The following is a 13988-nucleotide window of genomic DNA, read 5'->3' as shown; positions in this document are numbered from 1 at the left end:
CAGGCCCAATATCAAGTCCCTGGGCCTCTTGGTTATTGAGAAGAAGTTCTTTGAAGATTATAGCCTATTTGACCCATGTGACCTTGAATGAAGGTCAAGGTCATTTATTTGAACAAACTTTGTAGCCCTTCACCCGAGCATGCTACAGACCAAATACCAAGTCCCTGGGCCTCTTGGTTATTGAGAAGAAGTCGTTTGAAGATTATAGCCTATTTGACCCATGTCACCTTGAATGAAGGTCAAGGTCATTTATTTGAACAAACTTTGTAGCACTTCACCCAAGCATGCTACAGGCCCAATATCAAGTCCCTTGGCCTCTTGGTTATTGAGAAGAAGTCACTTGAAGATTATAGCCTATTTGACCCATGTGACCTTGAATGAAGGTCAACGTCATTTATTTGAACAAACTTTGTAGCCCAATAACCCAAGCATGCTACAGGCACAATATCAAGTCCCTGGGCCTCTTGGTTATTGAGAAGAAGTCGTTTGAAGATTATAGCCTATTTGACCCATGTGACCTTGAATGAAGGCCAAGGTCATTTATTTGAACAAACTTTGTAGCCCTTCCCCCCAGCATGCTGCAGGCACAATATCAAGTCCCTGGGCCTCTTGGTTATTGAGAAGAAGTCGTTTGAAGATTATAGCCTATTTGACCCATGTGACCTTGAATGAAGGTCAACGTCATTTATTTGAACAAACTTGGTAGCCCTTCACCCCAGCATGCTACAGGCTCAATATCAAGTTCCTGGGCCACTCGGTTATTGAGAAAAAGTCGTTTGAAGATTATAGCCTATTTGACCCATGTGACCTTGAATGAAGGTCAAGGTCATTTATTTGAACAAACTTTGTAGCCCTTCACCCCAGCATGCTACAGGCCCAATATCAAGTCCCTGGGCCTCTTAGTAATTGAGAAGAAGTCGTTAGAAGATTATAGCCTATTTGACCCATGTGACCTTGAATGAAGGTCAAGGTCATTTATTTGAACAAACTTTGTAGCCCTTCACCCCAGCATGCTACAGGCCCAATATCAAGTCCCTTGGCCTCTTGGTTATTGAGAAGAGGTCGCTTGAAGATTATAGCCTATTTGACCCATGTGACCTTGAATGAAGGTCAACGTCATTTATTTGAACAAACTTTGTAGCCCATCACCCCAGCATGCTACAGGCCCAATATCAAGTCCCTGGGCCTCTTGGTTATTGAGAAGAAGTCGTTTGAAGATTATAGCCTATTTGACCCATGTGACCTTGAATGAAGGCCAAGGTCATTTATTTGAACAAACTTTGTAGCCCTTCCCCCCAGCATGCTACATGCCCAATATCAAGTCCCTTGGCCTTTTGGTTATTGAGAAGAAGTTGTTTGAATGAAAAAGTTGACGCCGGACGGCCGGACAGACGGCCGGACGGACGGACGGACGGACGGACGACGGACGCCGCACCACGGCATAAGCTCACTTGCCCTTCGGGCAGGTGAGCTAATAAAGAATGAACTTTTTAAATTGAATCAGTTGATGATTTTCTATTATAGCAAGTGTGGCCTTGACCTTGACTTTGGAATCCCGAAACACAACAATGTCAGAAGTATTCTCATACTCAATTTATGTTTAAAGTTTGATAGAAAACTACGAAAGAATGTTGTTACTAGGTGTTAAGATAGAAACATTTGATGATTATCTATATTAAGCAACAGTGACTTTGATCTTGACCTTGGAATTCTGAAACACAACAGTGTCAGAACTTAACTTACACTTGACCTTTGTGTAAAATTTGATGGAAATCTGTCGAAGAATGAAGTTGCTAGGTGTTAAAATTGAATTGGGACAGGACAGGACGGGATGGACATGGGCAACACTATTTTAAGGTGAGGCATACAAAGATTTGTATTAAGGATGGAAGAAACATTTCTCAAGAAACAAAGAAATATAAGTTCACCTGTAAAAAAGTGAGTAAATGTCGGGTGTGTTTTTTACCATTATTATGTATACTAATCCGTAGCATTGTTCCACTACCGTTTGATCATGAACAAGTATCAGCATTTCCTTACCTGAGTCAGTTTGATATCCATGAGAGTGTTTCTTGCCTGTCCGATCTTTTTCATGTCAATGTCAGAGGTTGTCGTCCCACCGAGAGGTGTGATAGCCCCAAAAGTTGATGAGTGACCCCCAAATTTCTGAAAAACGTAGCAAATTACGATTCCTAGATGATCTTAAAGCTAAAACATCAGATGTGGGCTAAAGATCCAGTCAATTAAATTATTACTACGAAGAGGAATTACAAAGTATTTATTAACTTAAGGTAGACCGACCCTTCTGTGACGTCACAGACATGAGTCCGGCGATCCGGCGATCCGGCGATCCGGCGTCCGGCGATTCGGGCCCTTGATTATATTCACGAATAGTTACATCTGGTTTAATTTTCAAGTCAGCTGGGAGATAAATGTTTAGGCCTACAACAGGATGCGGCCAAGAGGTTAAGGGGGTCGGTTTTGTAAAACTAAAAGACCAGGGAAGGCTGATGCTTTCAATGAAGTGAGAACATAAAGATGGTCCATTAAAAACAAACATAGCGCCGATATATCACATAATGTGCCAATGTGTGACGACCATATGACTCGGCGGAGACAATTTATAGTCAGGAAGGGGTTATCACATCTCCAATTTATAGCAATGTAGAACAAGAGGACACTTCATGGCGCACGGGCCGACGCATACTGGAGTTGGGGACTTTGGCCGATGCTCTAAAAACATGTGCACTTTGCGGCAACCAACAATTATGTACTCCATCTGCCAGATTGTATAGGGGAACGTAAGTTCGGCCTTGTGCACTTTACATGCGAGATGTTGTTATTCAGAATGCGAGGTAGTCAACCATATTCTAACCGCGGGTAGACACAGATCAGAAAAAGGAGGAAACACATGGGATGTAAACACAAAACTTGCAACATGCATAATAATGCATAATAGATATAAACTCTCACGAAATTGACATTCGACAATTTTTCAAAAACTAAAACCCGTGAAATTGATGTAGATGTTAAGTGCCTATTTACTCATATTCTTGATGTATTATAAATATTGTATTTAACTGTACCAGTAGGCCTATAAAACACGTTTCTTGTGATCGGTCAACTAGGCTGGAGATTTCACTCCATGGGGAGCTCTCTACCAGGTTCGAGCAGTTTTATAAATAGATCATAACAAAAACGGACGACGGATTGACAAGCACAAATTCGGGCAATTATCTTATAATCCAAATACTATGATTAATGGAAAATGCTCATGATCCTTTATCAGAAATATTTTTTTGATATAAAATGCTCTTTTTTTTTTCATCAGAAATCAAACAATACATGTAACACACAAGAATTTTTATGCATATATATTTTATTCATTAGTAAATGTATCATGAGTATGACACCACATGTACATGTAATTTATAAATTTCTTCTATAAACATTCTTGATGATATTCTGCTGAAGTTGTATTTCTGTATGTTAATATTTTATCATCAAAGGCTCAAGAAATGATATCAAACTGATACAAAAAAGAAAAATAATTCTTTGAGGTCATGCAATCATTGTTAGGCCAAATAAAATTTTTATTGTGTTTCCCCTTTCCCGACCTACCCTAGTTTTTTTTCTGCCGACCCTCAAACATTTTTTTTGATATTTTGAGTTGTATATCCTAAATCACAGATGATCTGTAAATAATTGCCAGTCAAAGTCACATCTTCTGGTCCAGATATTTGGACACTTGCTTGTTTGTGGTACATAAAAAATATTTGAAGATCCCACATCACCTGTTATAAATTACTACCCTGAGGTTTGGTGGTGAGGGGTGTCTTTACCACGTGTCCATGGTATCTTAGGCAAAACTGTATGGAAGTGAGCTGCCAGTCTTCTGGGGTTCATTTGATATTGTCAATACATTTTTTGAACACCACTAAATTACTAGTAAAACACACTTGATACAACTGTCAATGAACATTGAATTTTATTTAAAAGTGTTTTTCAGATGGAATAATTTAATGTAACAGTTATGAATAAACAAAGAGTTGTGAATGTTGATGCTATCTACGTAGTCATTATTATATCATAGATCAAGATATGGATTACCTTCAAATAAAAAATAAATGTTTTGGTCGGGAAAGGAATAAAATTTAAAAATTAAAAAAAAATAATTTCGGAGCCGAAATGGGAAACACAACTATATTTGTATATGGCCTTATGTGCGCCGAGACTCTAGGCTAGTTTAGATGAAAATAAAGTGCAGAAGTCAAACCCTGTGTACCCGCCAAATGGCAAATAAATGCCCTTAAAATCCAGAACAATGACGTTAAGCTCGCTGGTGTTTTAGTTTGATAGCTACGTCAATGTAAACAGTAGACCTATTACTCGCGCGGACATACAGGTACTGGAATGATATCGTTTTATAATCAGGTAGGTACGGTAAATCATCCTAAACATATGCAGGCTACAACTAATATCAGTCATGTATTGACAGTAAGCGCGGAAGATATGAGTCTTGCATTACCACAAATACTACATTATCGCATAGGTTGGAACGCTCGACACTCGAGCAACATTGTTTAGCGGTGCAAATGAACCTCAGTGCATGTTCTGGCATTCTGTATCACCGATACGCTTCGTTTGACATGGCGTATTAGAAGCAAGCGTCTGAAGGACCGTTAGTGTAATGTTCTAATTTTCATCCGGAAAAGAGGAAAATATCCGGAAAATGTTTATTGTGTTTGGGAAATCAAACAAATAAAATTCTTTTAGAAAAAAAGAAAGCACCAGTAACATAGATTACAACATAATTTATGAAAGAAAATGGTAAAGATTTAACAAAAAAAATTCATCAATCTCAGATTCCAAAATAACTGCTCTAATTTGGTAATTTGAGCCATACTTGAAGCAAAAGTTTTGGGGTACCGGCAAAGTAAACGGCCATAGTGTGAAAAGTAATATGGTGAGGTGTTATTTTTATTTTATTTTCTTAAAGCATACATATGAAATTTTTAATTAAGCAAAAAAAAGGGGGTCATTTTTCTGTTCATTTTTTCAGGAAAAAAATAAACGTGTATTTTTTTAATCAATTTTTCACTAAAAATAACAGGTTTTTCGTATAAAAATAGCCATATTTTGTTAACCACCCAAAGAATCTTCTCTTTTTTTGATAATTATGAATGATATTGCTCATACTGATGATATAAATAGGATATAAACTTCTTTTTATGCTTTAGGTGAATATTATCGGGGAAAGATAAAATCTACCAAAATCCTTAAAAATATGGTTCAGCTATTTATTAATACGTATCTTTATGTGGCCCTGGTAGTAAAACGAACGTGGTGACATATGTTTTTTATGTGCTTTTTGTGATAAGAGCATAATTAACATTGAAATAAAAATAAAATTAAGGAGATCTATCAGAGGAAACCCGAAGGGTCGGTCTACCTTAATATGAAATCAATATGACTTTTAACCTTTCATGCTGCCTATATTCTAAAAGGCAGAAAGTTTTATTTCAGAGCCAGATTTCCTATTATTTCCTATCATAAGTCTATAATTAATTTTTCTTTGTTTTCATGGTAAATACTCAAATGTGATTGGTCGAAAAATTCTTTCATTCTTCTATGAAAGAAATTCCGAGAATGGTGCGAAAAATGTGACTTCACAATATGACAATTGACGTTGCGTATTGATTTGAGAAAAAGAATCCCATTTAAAACCAGCAAAATTGTACATAAAACATGTTTTTAATTAGAAAGTCATTTTCAAAAATTAATTATAAGCGTTGATGTCAATTATTTTTTAGTTTCATCGGGGTATGAAACAAATTTTGTTTGCAAACTGTATGAATCCGCTACATCAATGCTTAAGTAACTTGGAATATGACATCAATTCCTTATGGCACTGACATGCAGAAGTGTGAGATTCTGTTTATCAAATAACTGGTATTCATGACTAATTATTTACATTTACACTGCAGCCCCACTATATAACTTTACCAAGCTCACTTGAAGGTTACGAGTCCATAACTCCCAAATCTTTATTATGATGTCATTATTATAGTGATGTCATAATTGTAACGTTGGCGATAACGAAAGATGGCTGTTGAAAACGCTGTTCTGTCTTTGACGATAATAATTTGCTCATTCATTGTAGGAGCAAAATTCCTGGATATAGTCTTTAAAAATCATTGCCAAATGTAAATATAAGCATTGAACTGCTTTCATTTGGAAGTTATGTGCTGATGAATGCCAACTGGACAAAGGCAAATTTAATAAAGCGCGCTAGCGCTTCATGTTGAATTTGCCTTTGTCCAGTTGGCATTCATCAGAACATAACTTCCAACTGAAAGCAGTTCAATGCTTAAATAAGTAACAAAACTATTTTAAACAGAAATTTTGACTAAGGTGGTGCACTTTTCAACATTGAAACATTTACTTATAATTACAACGTGGAAGTGTGATTTACCGAATGACACTTCTGACAAGGAGAAATTACGTGACAGAACAAGACTGTTCCGTGGTAGATTGTTTTACCTGTTCGCGTTCGGAGAGGGAGTTATTTGTACCAGTGCTGGCAGCCGCCCTAGCTAACATACTGTCAGGTACAGGGGTAAACCTACAAAAATCATAAAAACATTTTAACTATTACACAAGTCACATAAATGTTTGAATAAAACACAAGATTTTAACTATTGGAGAAGTCATTTAAATGTTTGAATACAACACAAGATTTTAACTATTGGAGGAGTCATTTAAATGTTTGAATAAAACACAAGATTTTAACTATAAATCCCTTAAATGTTATAAAACATAAGATTTTAACTATGATACTAGTTGCTTAAATGTTTGAATACAACACAGGTCAATATAATGTATTACAGGTTGGTTTTACATCATAGTTATATATGTGCTTTTTGTGGTAGGAATTTACCACAAATTAAACAATGCAGCAAATATTTCAAGCTACAGACATTAAAGCACACTTGAAACACATTATGACTACAAACAGGTTGATGCAAAAATGTTGTTTTTTATTCATCTATTACGTACATGTATTAATAACAGACCCAGACTCACCATTTTTCACAAAATTTACACTGGTTAATATGAATTCTTGACAAAATCATGAAAATAATATCTAACATCAGAATGAATTCAACAGAGACTATACAATAGTAAGACAACTACCAGTGATGAAAGATAATCCACAGAATAATTAAAACATGGGATCTGTGAGGGATCATGGTACTCTACACTATCGAATGACTTTTGACTCATCTTTGTAAGACTGATCTTTTCTCTAATTTATTTTCTTCCTCTTGGTCATTTCAAAACAAGGGGCCTACCCATCAAATTTGAGAAAGATCCTTCAAGAACTTTCTAAGAAATAGCGATAATAAACTTTAACTTTTAAAATTCAAAATGGATGCCTGTCAGCTATATTGTTTTCTGATCAGTCTCAAAATTTAATCACATTAACAAATGATTACAGACCAAAGAGAACCGACACATGAAAAATTGGAAAGATACAAGAAGTTTCTGAGAAATAGCAAGAATTACTGATAACAAACTTTGTTTACAGACAGACGAATCACCGGCCACGGAGATATAGCGTGAATATCAAATAATATGATAAGCAAATTTAAAGTCACATGTCTACGTAGAAAGTTAGTTTTCAATATCAGGAAGTTTTAGTCTTCCAAACCTACTTTTCAGCTCTAGGGTTTCTCTGTTTCTTTGTCCTAGCATCTCCTACTTCAGGCAGATTCAACCAGTCATCCACAGTCACATCAGCTAGGTCTCTCTTAGGAACACAAACATGGACGTAACTACATCGTCTGTTCAAAATATATTGCTGATGCCATTTTGTATCAAAATGATAAGCATGGTTTTAAATTTATTTTTTAAAAGAAACTACAACTTATTGTAAGAATCACTATTGGAGAACGTTATCGGCGTAATATTTTAAATTATATTTCATGTAACCAAGACTTTCCCTGAGTACAAAATATTAAAATGTATGTAACTGTGTTTTGTAAATACATAAATCAGTTTGGCTTTGCATAATTTTATAATGTTACCAAACCAAGAAGTAGTTGATCTTATATTTTAGTGATATATTCATTGGTCCTTTACAAGCGATTAAGAAAATTTGAATATATATGAATAACTGTGATGGTTCATGGATATGGGCATTTCAGCTGTATAGTCCAATAGCTAGCTTTTGTGGCTGTGCGGTTAAGTGTCTTGTCTGTGTACCGAAGTTAAGCAACGTCGAGCGTGGTCAGCTCTTGGATGGTTGACCGTTCCGTTGTCCCCCCTGTGCACGTTACATAACCGTTAAATGCTTTCTTTGTGTTCAGTATTAAAAATATTGATAACAAAGGCTGAAACTTCCAATGAAAGTACTTGAGATGAACATAAATTTTCTACAAAAGGGCAATTCTGTGCTAAATTAGAAAACCGATTATAATCGATAATCAATCGATTTCGCGTTTCCAATTATCAATTCTGTAGTGGAAGTTTAACTGATTCCCATCACTAGTATCTAGGTGTTATGGAAGGGTAAGTGTCTTCACGTTCATAGATGCCATTTAATAAGCTCTGATGACAGACTTGGTTTTTGATATATGGTCGTCGTCAGAGCTACCATTCCCTTCCATTGCCAGAGAAGAGGTAGGTAGGGTATGAATATTCCTTCTGTTATGATGCCTACAATGCAAATCTAAGTCAAACCTAGGTTAAAAATTTACCTAAATCTAAAATCAACAGTCATCAATCGAAGATAAAAATGTCTACCAGTTCGACACAACTTAACAGGAATCTACAGACCATCACAAGTATTAAGAACACAAACATATACATTTTGTATCCAAAAACTAGTCTTACCTTTAAATCTGAGAACTGTTGCTGAATTTTAGGCCTCTCTTGACGATATTTTTCCAGTTCTTCTTTCAACTTTATCTCTCTCCTTTCCCTCCTCTTTTCGTCCATTCTCTTATCGACAGCTTCATATATTGCATCTGCTTCTTCGTCATCTTTGTCGTAAGGATCTTTAGAACACAGACTTCCTCCGTAACCAGCAAACTAAATCAAAGTAAAGAGTCACTTCAAGCATGTTTTCTTTCGTTCATTTGAAACCAAACAACATTTTTGAATAAATTTTTCGTGGTTTCAAGCTATTTAGATCTCCATTCTTTGTTACCATAAAACATGAAATATTTGTGGGTGATTTTTTTTCGCGGTTTCAAGCTATTTAGATCTCTGCACTCTTATTAACTGTAAACATGAACTATTTGTGGGTACTTTTTTTCATGGTTTTAAGCCATTTACATCTCTGTAGTCCTGTTACTGTAGCAATATATATAGAAACTGTGGTTTCAAGCTAGTTACATCTCTGATCTATTGTTACCGCAAAACATGTAATATTTGTGAGTACTTTCATTCTTGGTTTCAAGCTATATAAATAGTTTCTGGTACAAACGAGTTATTGTGGGTACCCAATATATCTAAATATTGGTAAAAAATTTCAACTAAATTTCACTGTGCCTATTTTATCTATAAGCCCCCATATAATTTATTTTTACAGTATCAGCAATTTAAAATAGTAAGCTGAAAATGGTCCACAAATAAGCCCTCCCAAAACTTTCATACTGTCATTTCACACTTAGGGAGGGGGTTAACATTTATTTATGAACAAATACGGTAGTGCATTTAACAGTCCAGGGGAGGTGCCAGGTTCCTCTATTAATAGTTCTTAGCTCATAGGTCATCTCAGTTAACTGAGACACAACTGCCTCTACTAAAACAGGATGTATAGTGGTATATTTAGCTACTTCTTAAAGTTACAGGGGCTCCATCCTTGTTGATAACTATACCCTCGGGGTCTTAGTACAGAGGCATGAAAGGGGGATTATTTACAGTAATTTTTTTGTTTTCTTTTAATTTTCTGTGTAGTATATAGATAAAAGGATAAAACAGGTGTATGTTTTAGTGTGTGATGAGGGCTTCAAGGGCTGTATAAGTAGGGCTGTAGCGATACTTTCCTTCACGATATGATACGCATCTCGATACAGGACCCACGATACGATACGCATCTCGATACAGGACCCACGATACGATATGTATCTCGATACATAAAACTATTTCACAAAATTACAAAACAATAAGATAATTTTTGCTTTCCAGAATTTAATGTTTAAATTTGTTTAGATCTTTAAACATGTTTGTTTACTGTTTCTTTCCCGTCAACTGTTTCGTTATGGAATCCAAATTGTCGCCAAACGGGCGACTTCAATGTTGCAGGTGGTGAGGCAAGTTTCCTCCTCTCGACCGTGTTGCTTTTTGTAGTACATGTAGGTTTAGAGAGTGTGCAAAGGGCGACAACTCGTTTATAGTAAGTAATTTAAGGTATCGCGATACTAAGTTTACGTATCGTGTATCGTATCGCGGTTATGTACGACGACATTTATCGTAGTATCGATATATCGTTACAGCCCTATGTATAAGGTATGTGTGCCTTCAAGTCCTCTAGTGATGTACATTGTACTGCTGCTGTTGGAAGGAGATTCCATAGTGTTTTGTGTGTGGAAAGAATGAATATTTGTAGGTGTTGTAAAACAAATTAAAAAGGCCTCACAAAATACTGGTTTGAATTAAATTGTTTATGTGTTGAATCTTGTTTTCTAAATTCAAAATGATAATTGCAAACAATGATATAATAAACACCTCATCAAAATTGGCTTCATTTAGATCTTCTTCCTCCTCTTCATCATTCTTACTTTTCTTGACAGGAGGTGCGTGTCGATCGTCACTGGATTAGAAATATAAAGATAGGTAATTACCATGATAGTTTTATTACATAGATGGAATTTGAACAACTAAAGCATCTTTAAAAGAGAATTACAATTACCATGGATCAGATAGATAATTGAATTCTGCATCATTTTAGGCTTGGTGTTTATTTTACAGAGAATGACATCACAGAGTATGGATTTTTATTTATTTATGTGGAGGTATAACTACACTTTAACTCTATTATACAAAATATGGAAATTTTCATTTCAATCCACTGTAAATTCACTTTTTATTCAAAATAAGTGAGTTATACTCTAGGAAAGCTTGATTTCTCCTCTTCTCAATGATGTTTAATAAATAAATACAAATGTTTTTTGAATAAAGAAGTCATATTACTTTGCATTCACCTTACTTTTTATTATGCATTTACACTGTTGGATCATATTACAAAAGAACAATGACCATGATCCAAAGTTTTCCAACATGGCTACCAGATTTCAGCTGTGTGCAAATACTTTATATGTGTAACATGTACATCATAGACATATGCAGTGGAAGTGGTAACTACAGATTTCACTTACGATATATCATCAATGTCTCGGGCAGGACCAATATCAGATCTGGTGGTGAAACCTGTTGCTCTGAAAAACAAAATAGGAGAATATAATAAAATTGTGATTAAATTCATATACATACTTCAAACAGATCTAGACTGTCTGAATCATTTCTGCTGACCTGTCTGAATATTTCTGATTTTCAGAATTTCTGGTAATTTTTTCCTTTTTCAGGTTGTTGATACAATAATTCATTGGGGAAAACAATCTAATATCTAGTATTGATATAATGTATAATCAATACATATATGATGTATTTATACATTGCAAGAGTGATAAGTATTTATGTGGTAATAAGTTTAGTCTGGTAATAAGCCCACCCCTTGCTTATAAGCTATTCTAGCTGGTCAGCAGAAATGCTTACCGTTGCTTATTGTAAATTATTTTTTGTTAAATATAATATATATATATTGGACATTTAATTAAGTTATATACCAAAGATACTAGCTTTGTCTGTTATTACTTCCATTATAATGGTCTGGCTGTTGTATAAACTAATGGTATATATATTGCGGCTAACTAGTATTTACCAGGGTAACATACTCCCCCATCAGGAAAAAACTCATCCTCAAGTTTTTCTTTTAGTAATAACAGCGATGCTTGTCAGGGGTCGACATTAACTTCTTTCTGCACTTGTCCCTTTGGACAAATAACATTTATATTCACTTGTCCGAATGGAATTATCGCTTGTCCCACTTGGAAATTTTCAATTTAGTTTAATGATGTTTTTCAATGTCTGTCTGTCATGCAGTAAAATGATAACATTGCAATGACAACTATATTACTGATATTTATTGGTGTTTTGTCCAAGTTACATAATGAAGAAAAAAAAATGCTACTGACTGCCTATTTTTGATTTACAGAAACTAAAGTAGTCTTTTAAGAATAGAAATAAATTGACTAAAACATGAACATAATTGTAGAAATGCAATAGTGCATAAATATCTGAAATACTATTATATTTGCTAAATCTTGCAATTAATAGCGAGCCTGATAGTATCAGCATCTGTTGCCACTTTAGTCCTTCAAATTTACTCGCAATTTCCTTGTACACTTTTATTCATATTCCTTTTTTTCCAATATTCATATTAATATTCAATTCAAAGACATCAATGGGACTGATTTAATATTTTTGAAAAACATGGAAAGATTAGTTATCATCTGCATAGTGTTCCGAATTAAACTATTTTCGTTATATAACAAGTCGCTTCCAATGTACACTATCCATGTTTTCATTTCTTTGTTATCATAGGTATAAGGTGAAGTCTTGTGAATGTTGATTTCAAAATATAAATAACCAACATGAAGACAATATTTGTTACTTGTCCCCGTTGTCCCGACAGCAATTTAGCAATCCTGAGTACCCCCCCCCCCCCCCCCCCCCCCCCCCGAGTTCTAAATGGGCGCCAATGTAGCAGAGTGTGCATCAGTAATTAAATTTACATCACTGCCTCTGCTAGGAATCAAATCCGGGACCTCTGGCTTACACTAAAGCTACAATGTAGTCTTACGATCAACCGATCAAGCTAAATAGGAGAGATCTCTAGCCAGGGCTTTTTCTAACTAGTTGGGAAGGGGCCTTTTTGTCTCATTTTGAGAAGAAAATTAATGAATTGGGAAAGATTTTTTCAGGAGTAAACTGCAAATTTTGGGAATTTGGCTTAAATTTGAAATAATTTCAATTGGGAATGGGGCCTATTAATGGCCCCAAAAAGCCCCTAGAAAATGCCCTGCTAGCTGAATGGTATATTGCGGCTAGCATTTACCAGGGTTACATTTATTCAATTTAATTCTATTGTGTGAGTTAAAATTTGTAACTTCACAATGTAAACAATACTTTTTATATTTCAATTTTGAGTAAAGAAAACTAACAGCAACAGTTTGGTCCATTGTCTGTAAAATATTACAATTATAAATTGTCTGTCTTGATACCTGATAATAAGTGGAGATCATGATAATATCGAGTATTAAGACATATGACCTCAAACTATCACAATCTACATACACATGTATATAAAAATCTCAATCAACACTATAAACAACAGTCTTTGATTTATATAGTGTCCGTCAATATAGGTGAGATCGCATCAGATCTACAGACTACAGTAATATTTCTATTGCAGATTATCCTTGTATTTCCCCGTGCTAAAATTCATTAATAAAGGTGGCTTAAAGCAATATATAAACACCAGAGTAAATAATACGTTTAGATTTCTGTAAAGACATGGAACATATGAAAAGACGCATTTCTCAAAATATGAAGTTCCGAACGAAAACACAACGTGAACCGTCAAAACTGGTTACACCAACTGGTGGATGCAAAAGAAATAGAACCGTCATTAATCGAAAACACTGATATAAGAGGATATGTTTTAAAATTTCAATTACGAACCCTCTTCCCAAACCAGGAACATATCCTAGTGGTGCCGGGAGACCGATAAAACTCTTTTTCTTTCGGCTAACTAAAGATTGGACCGACATTGTTGTCGTTTAACACACTCCCGGCGAGCTGCATCAACGTCAGAGTTGCGTTTTACCAAGAAGAGTAATCTCCCTTGTAATTGACGT

General features: G+C 35.1%; 1 protein-coding gene across 1 annotated transcript in view; it reads right to left on the bottom strand.

The window, feature by feature from the left end:
• The window catches only part of LOC117316100 (pre-mRNA-processing factor 6-like), a 40248-nt gene extending 26314 nt beyond the window's left edge, over positions 1-13934 (bottom strand). Inside the window, exons 1-7 of the mRNA XM_033870592.1 lie at positions 13813-13934; positions 11388-11447; positions 10738-10822; positions 8899-9096; positions 7719-7813; positions 6544-6625; positions 2041-2166 (exon numbers count right to left, since the gene is read on the bottom strand). Coding sequence (XP_033726483.1) covers positions 2041-2166; positions 6544-6625; positions 7719-7813; positions 8899-9096; positions 10738-10822; positions 11388-11447; positions 13813-13901 — 735 coding nt within the window. The 5' untranslated portion in view covers positions 13902-13934. The remainder of the gene's footprint in view (positions 1-2040; positions 2167-6543; positions 6626-7718; positions 7814-8898; positions 9097-10737; positions 10823-11387; positions 11448-13812) is intronic.
• Positions 13935-13988: the final 54 nt, after the last annotated feature.

This window comes from Pecten maximus, chromosome 18, assembly GCF_902652985.1.
Source record: "Pecten maximus chromosome 18, xPecMax1.1, whole genome shotgun sequence".
Taxonomy (NCBI): Eukaryota; Metazoa; Mollusca; class Bivalvia; order Pectinida; family Pectinidae; genus Pecten; species Pecten maximus.
The sequence above is the reverse complement of the archived record's forward strand: the minus strand, read 5'-3'. Positions and strand labels throughout refer to the sequence as shown.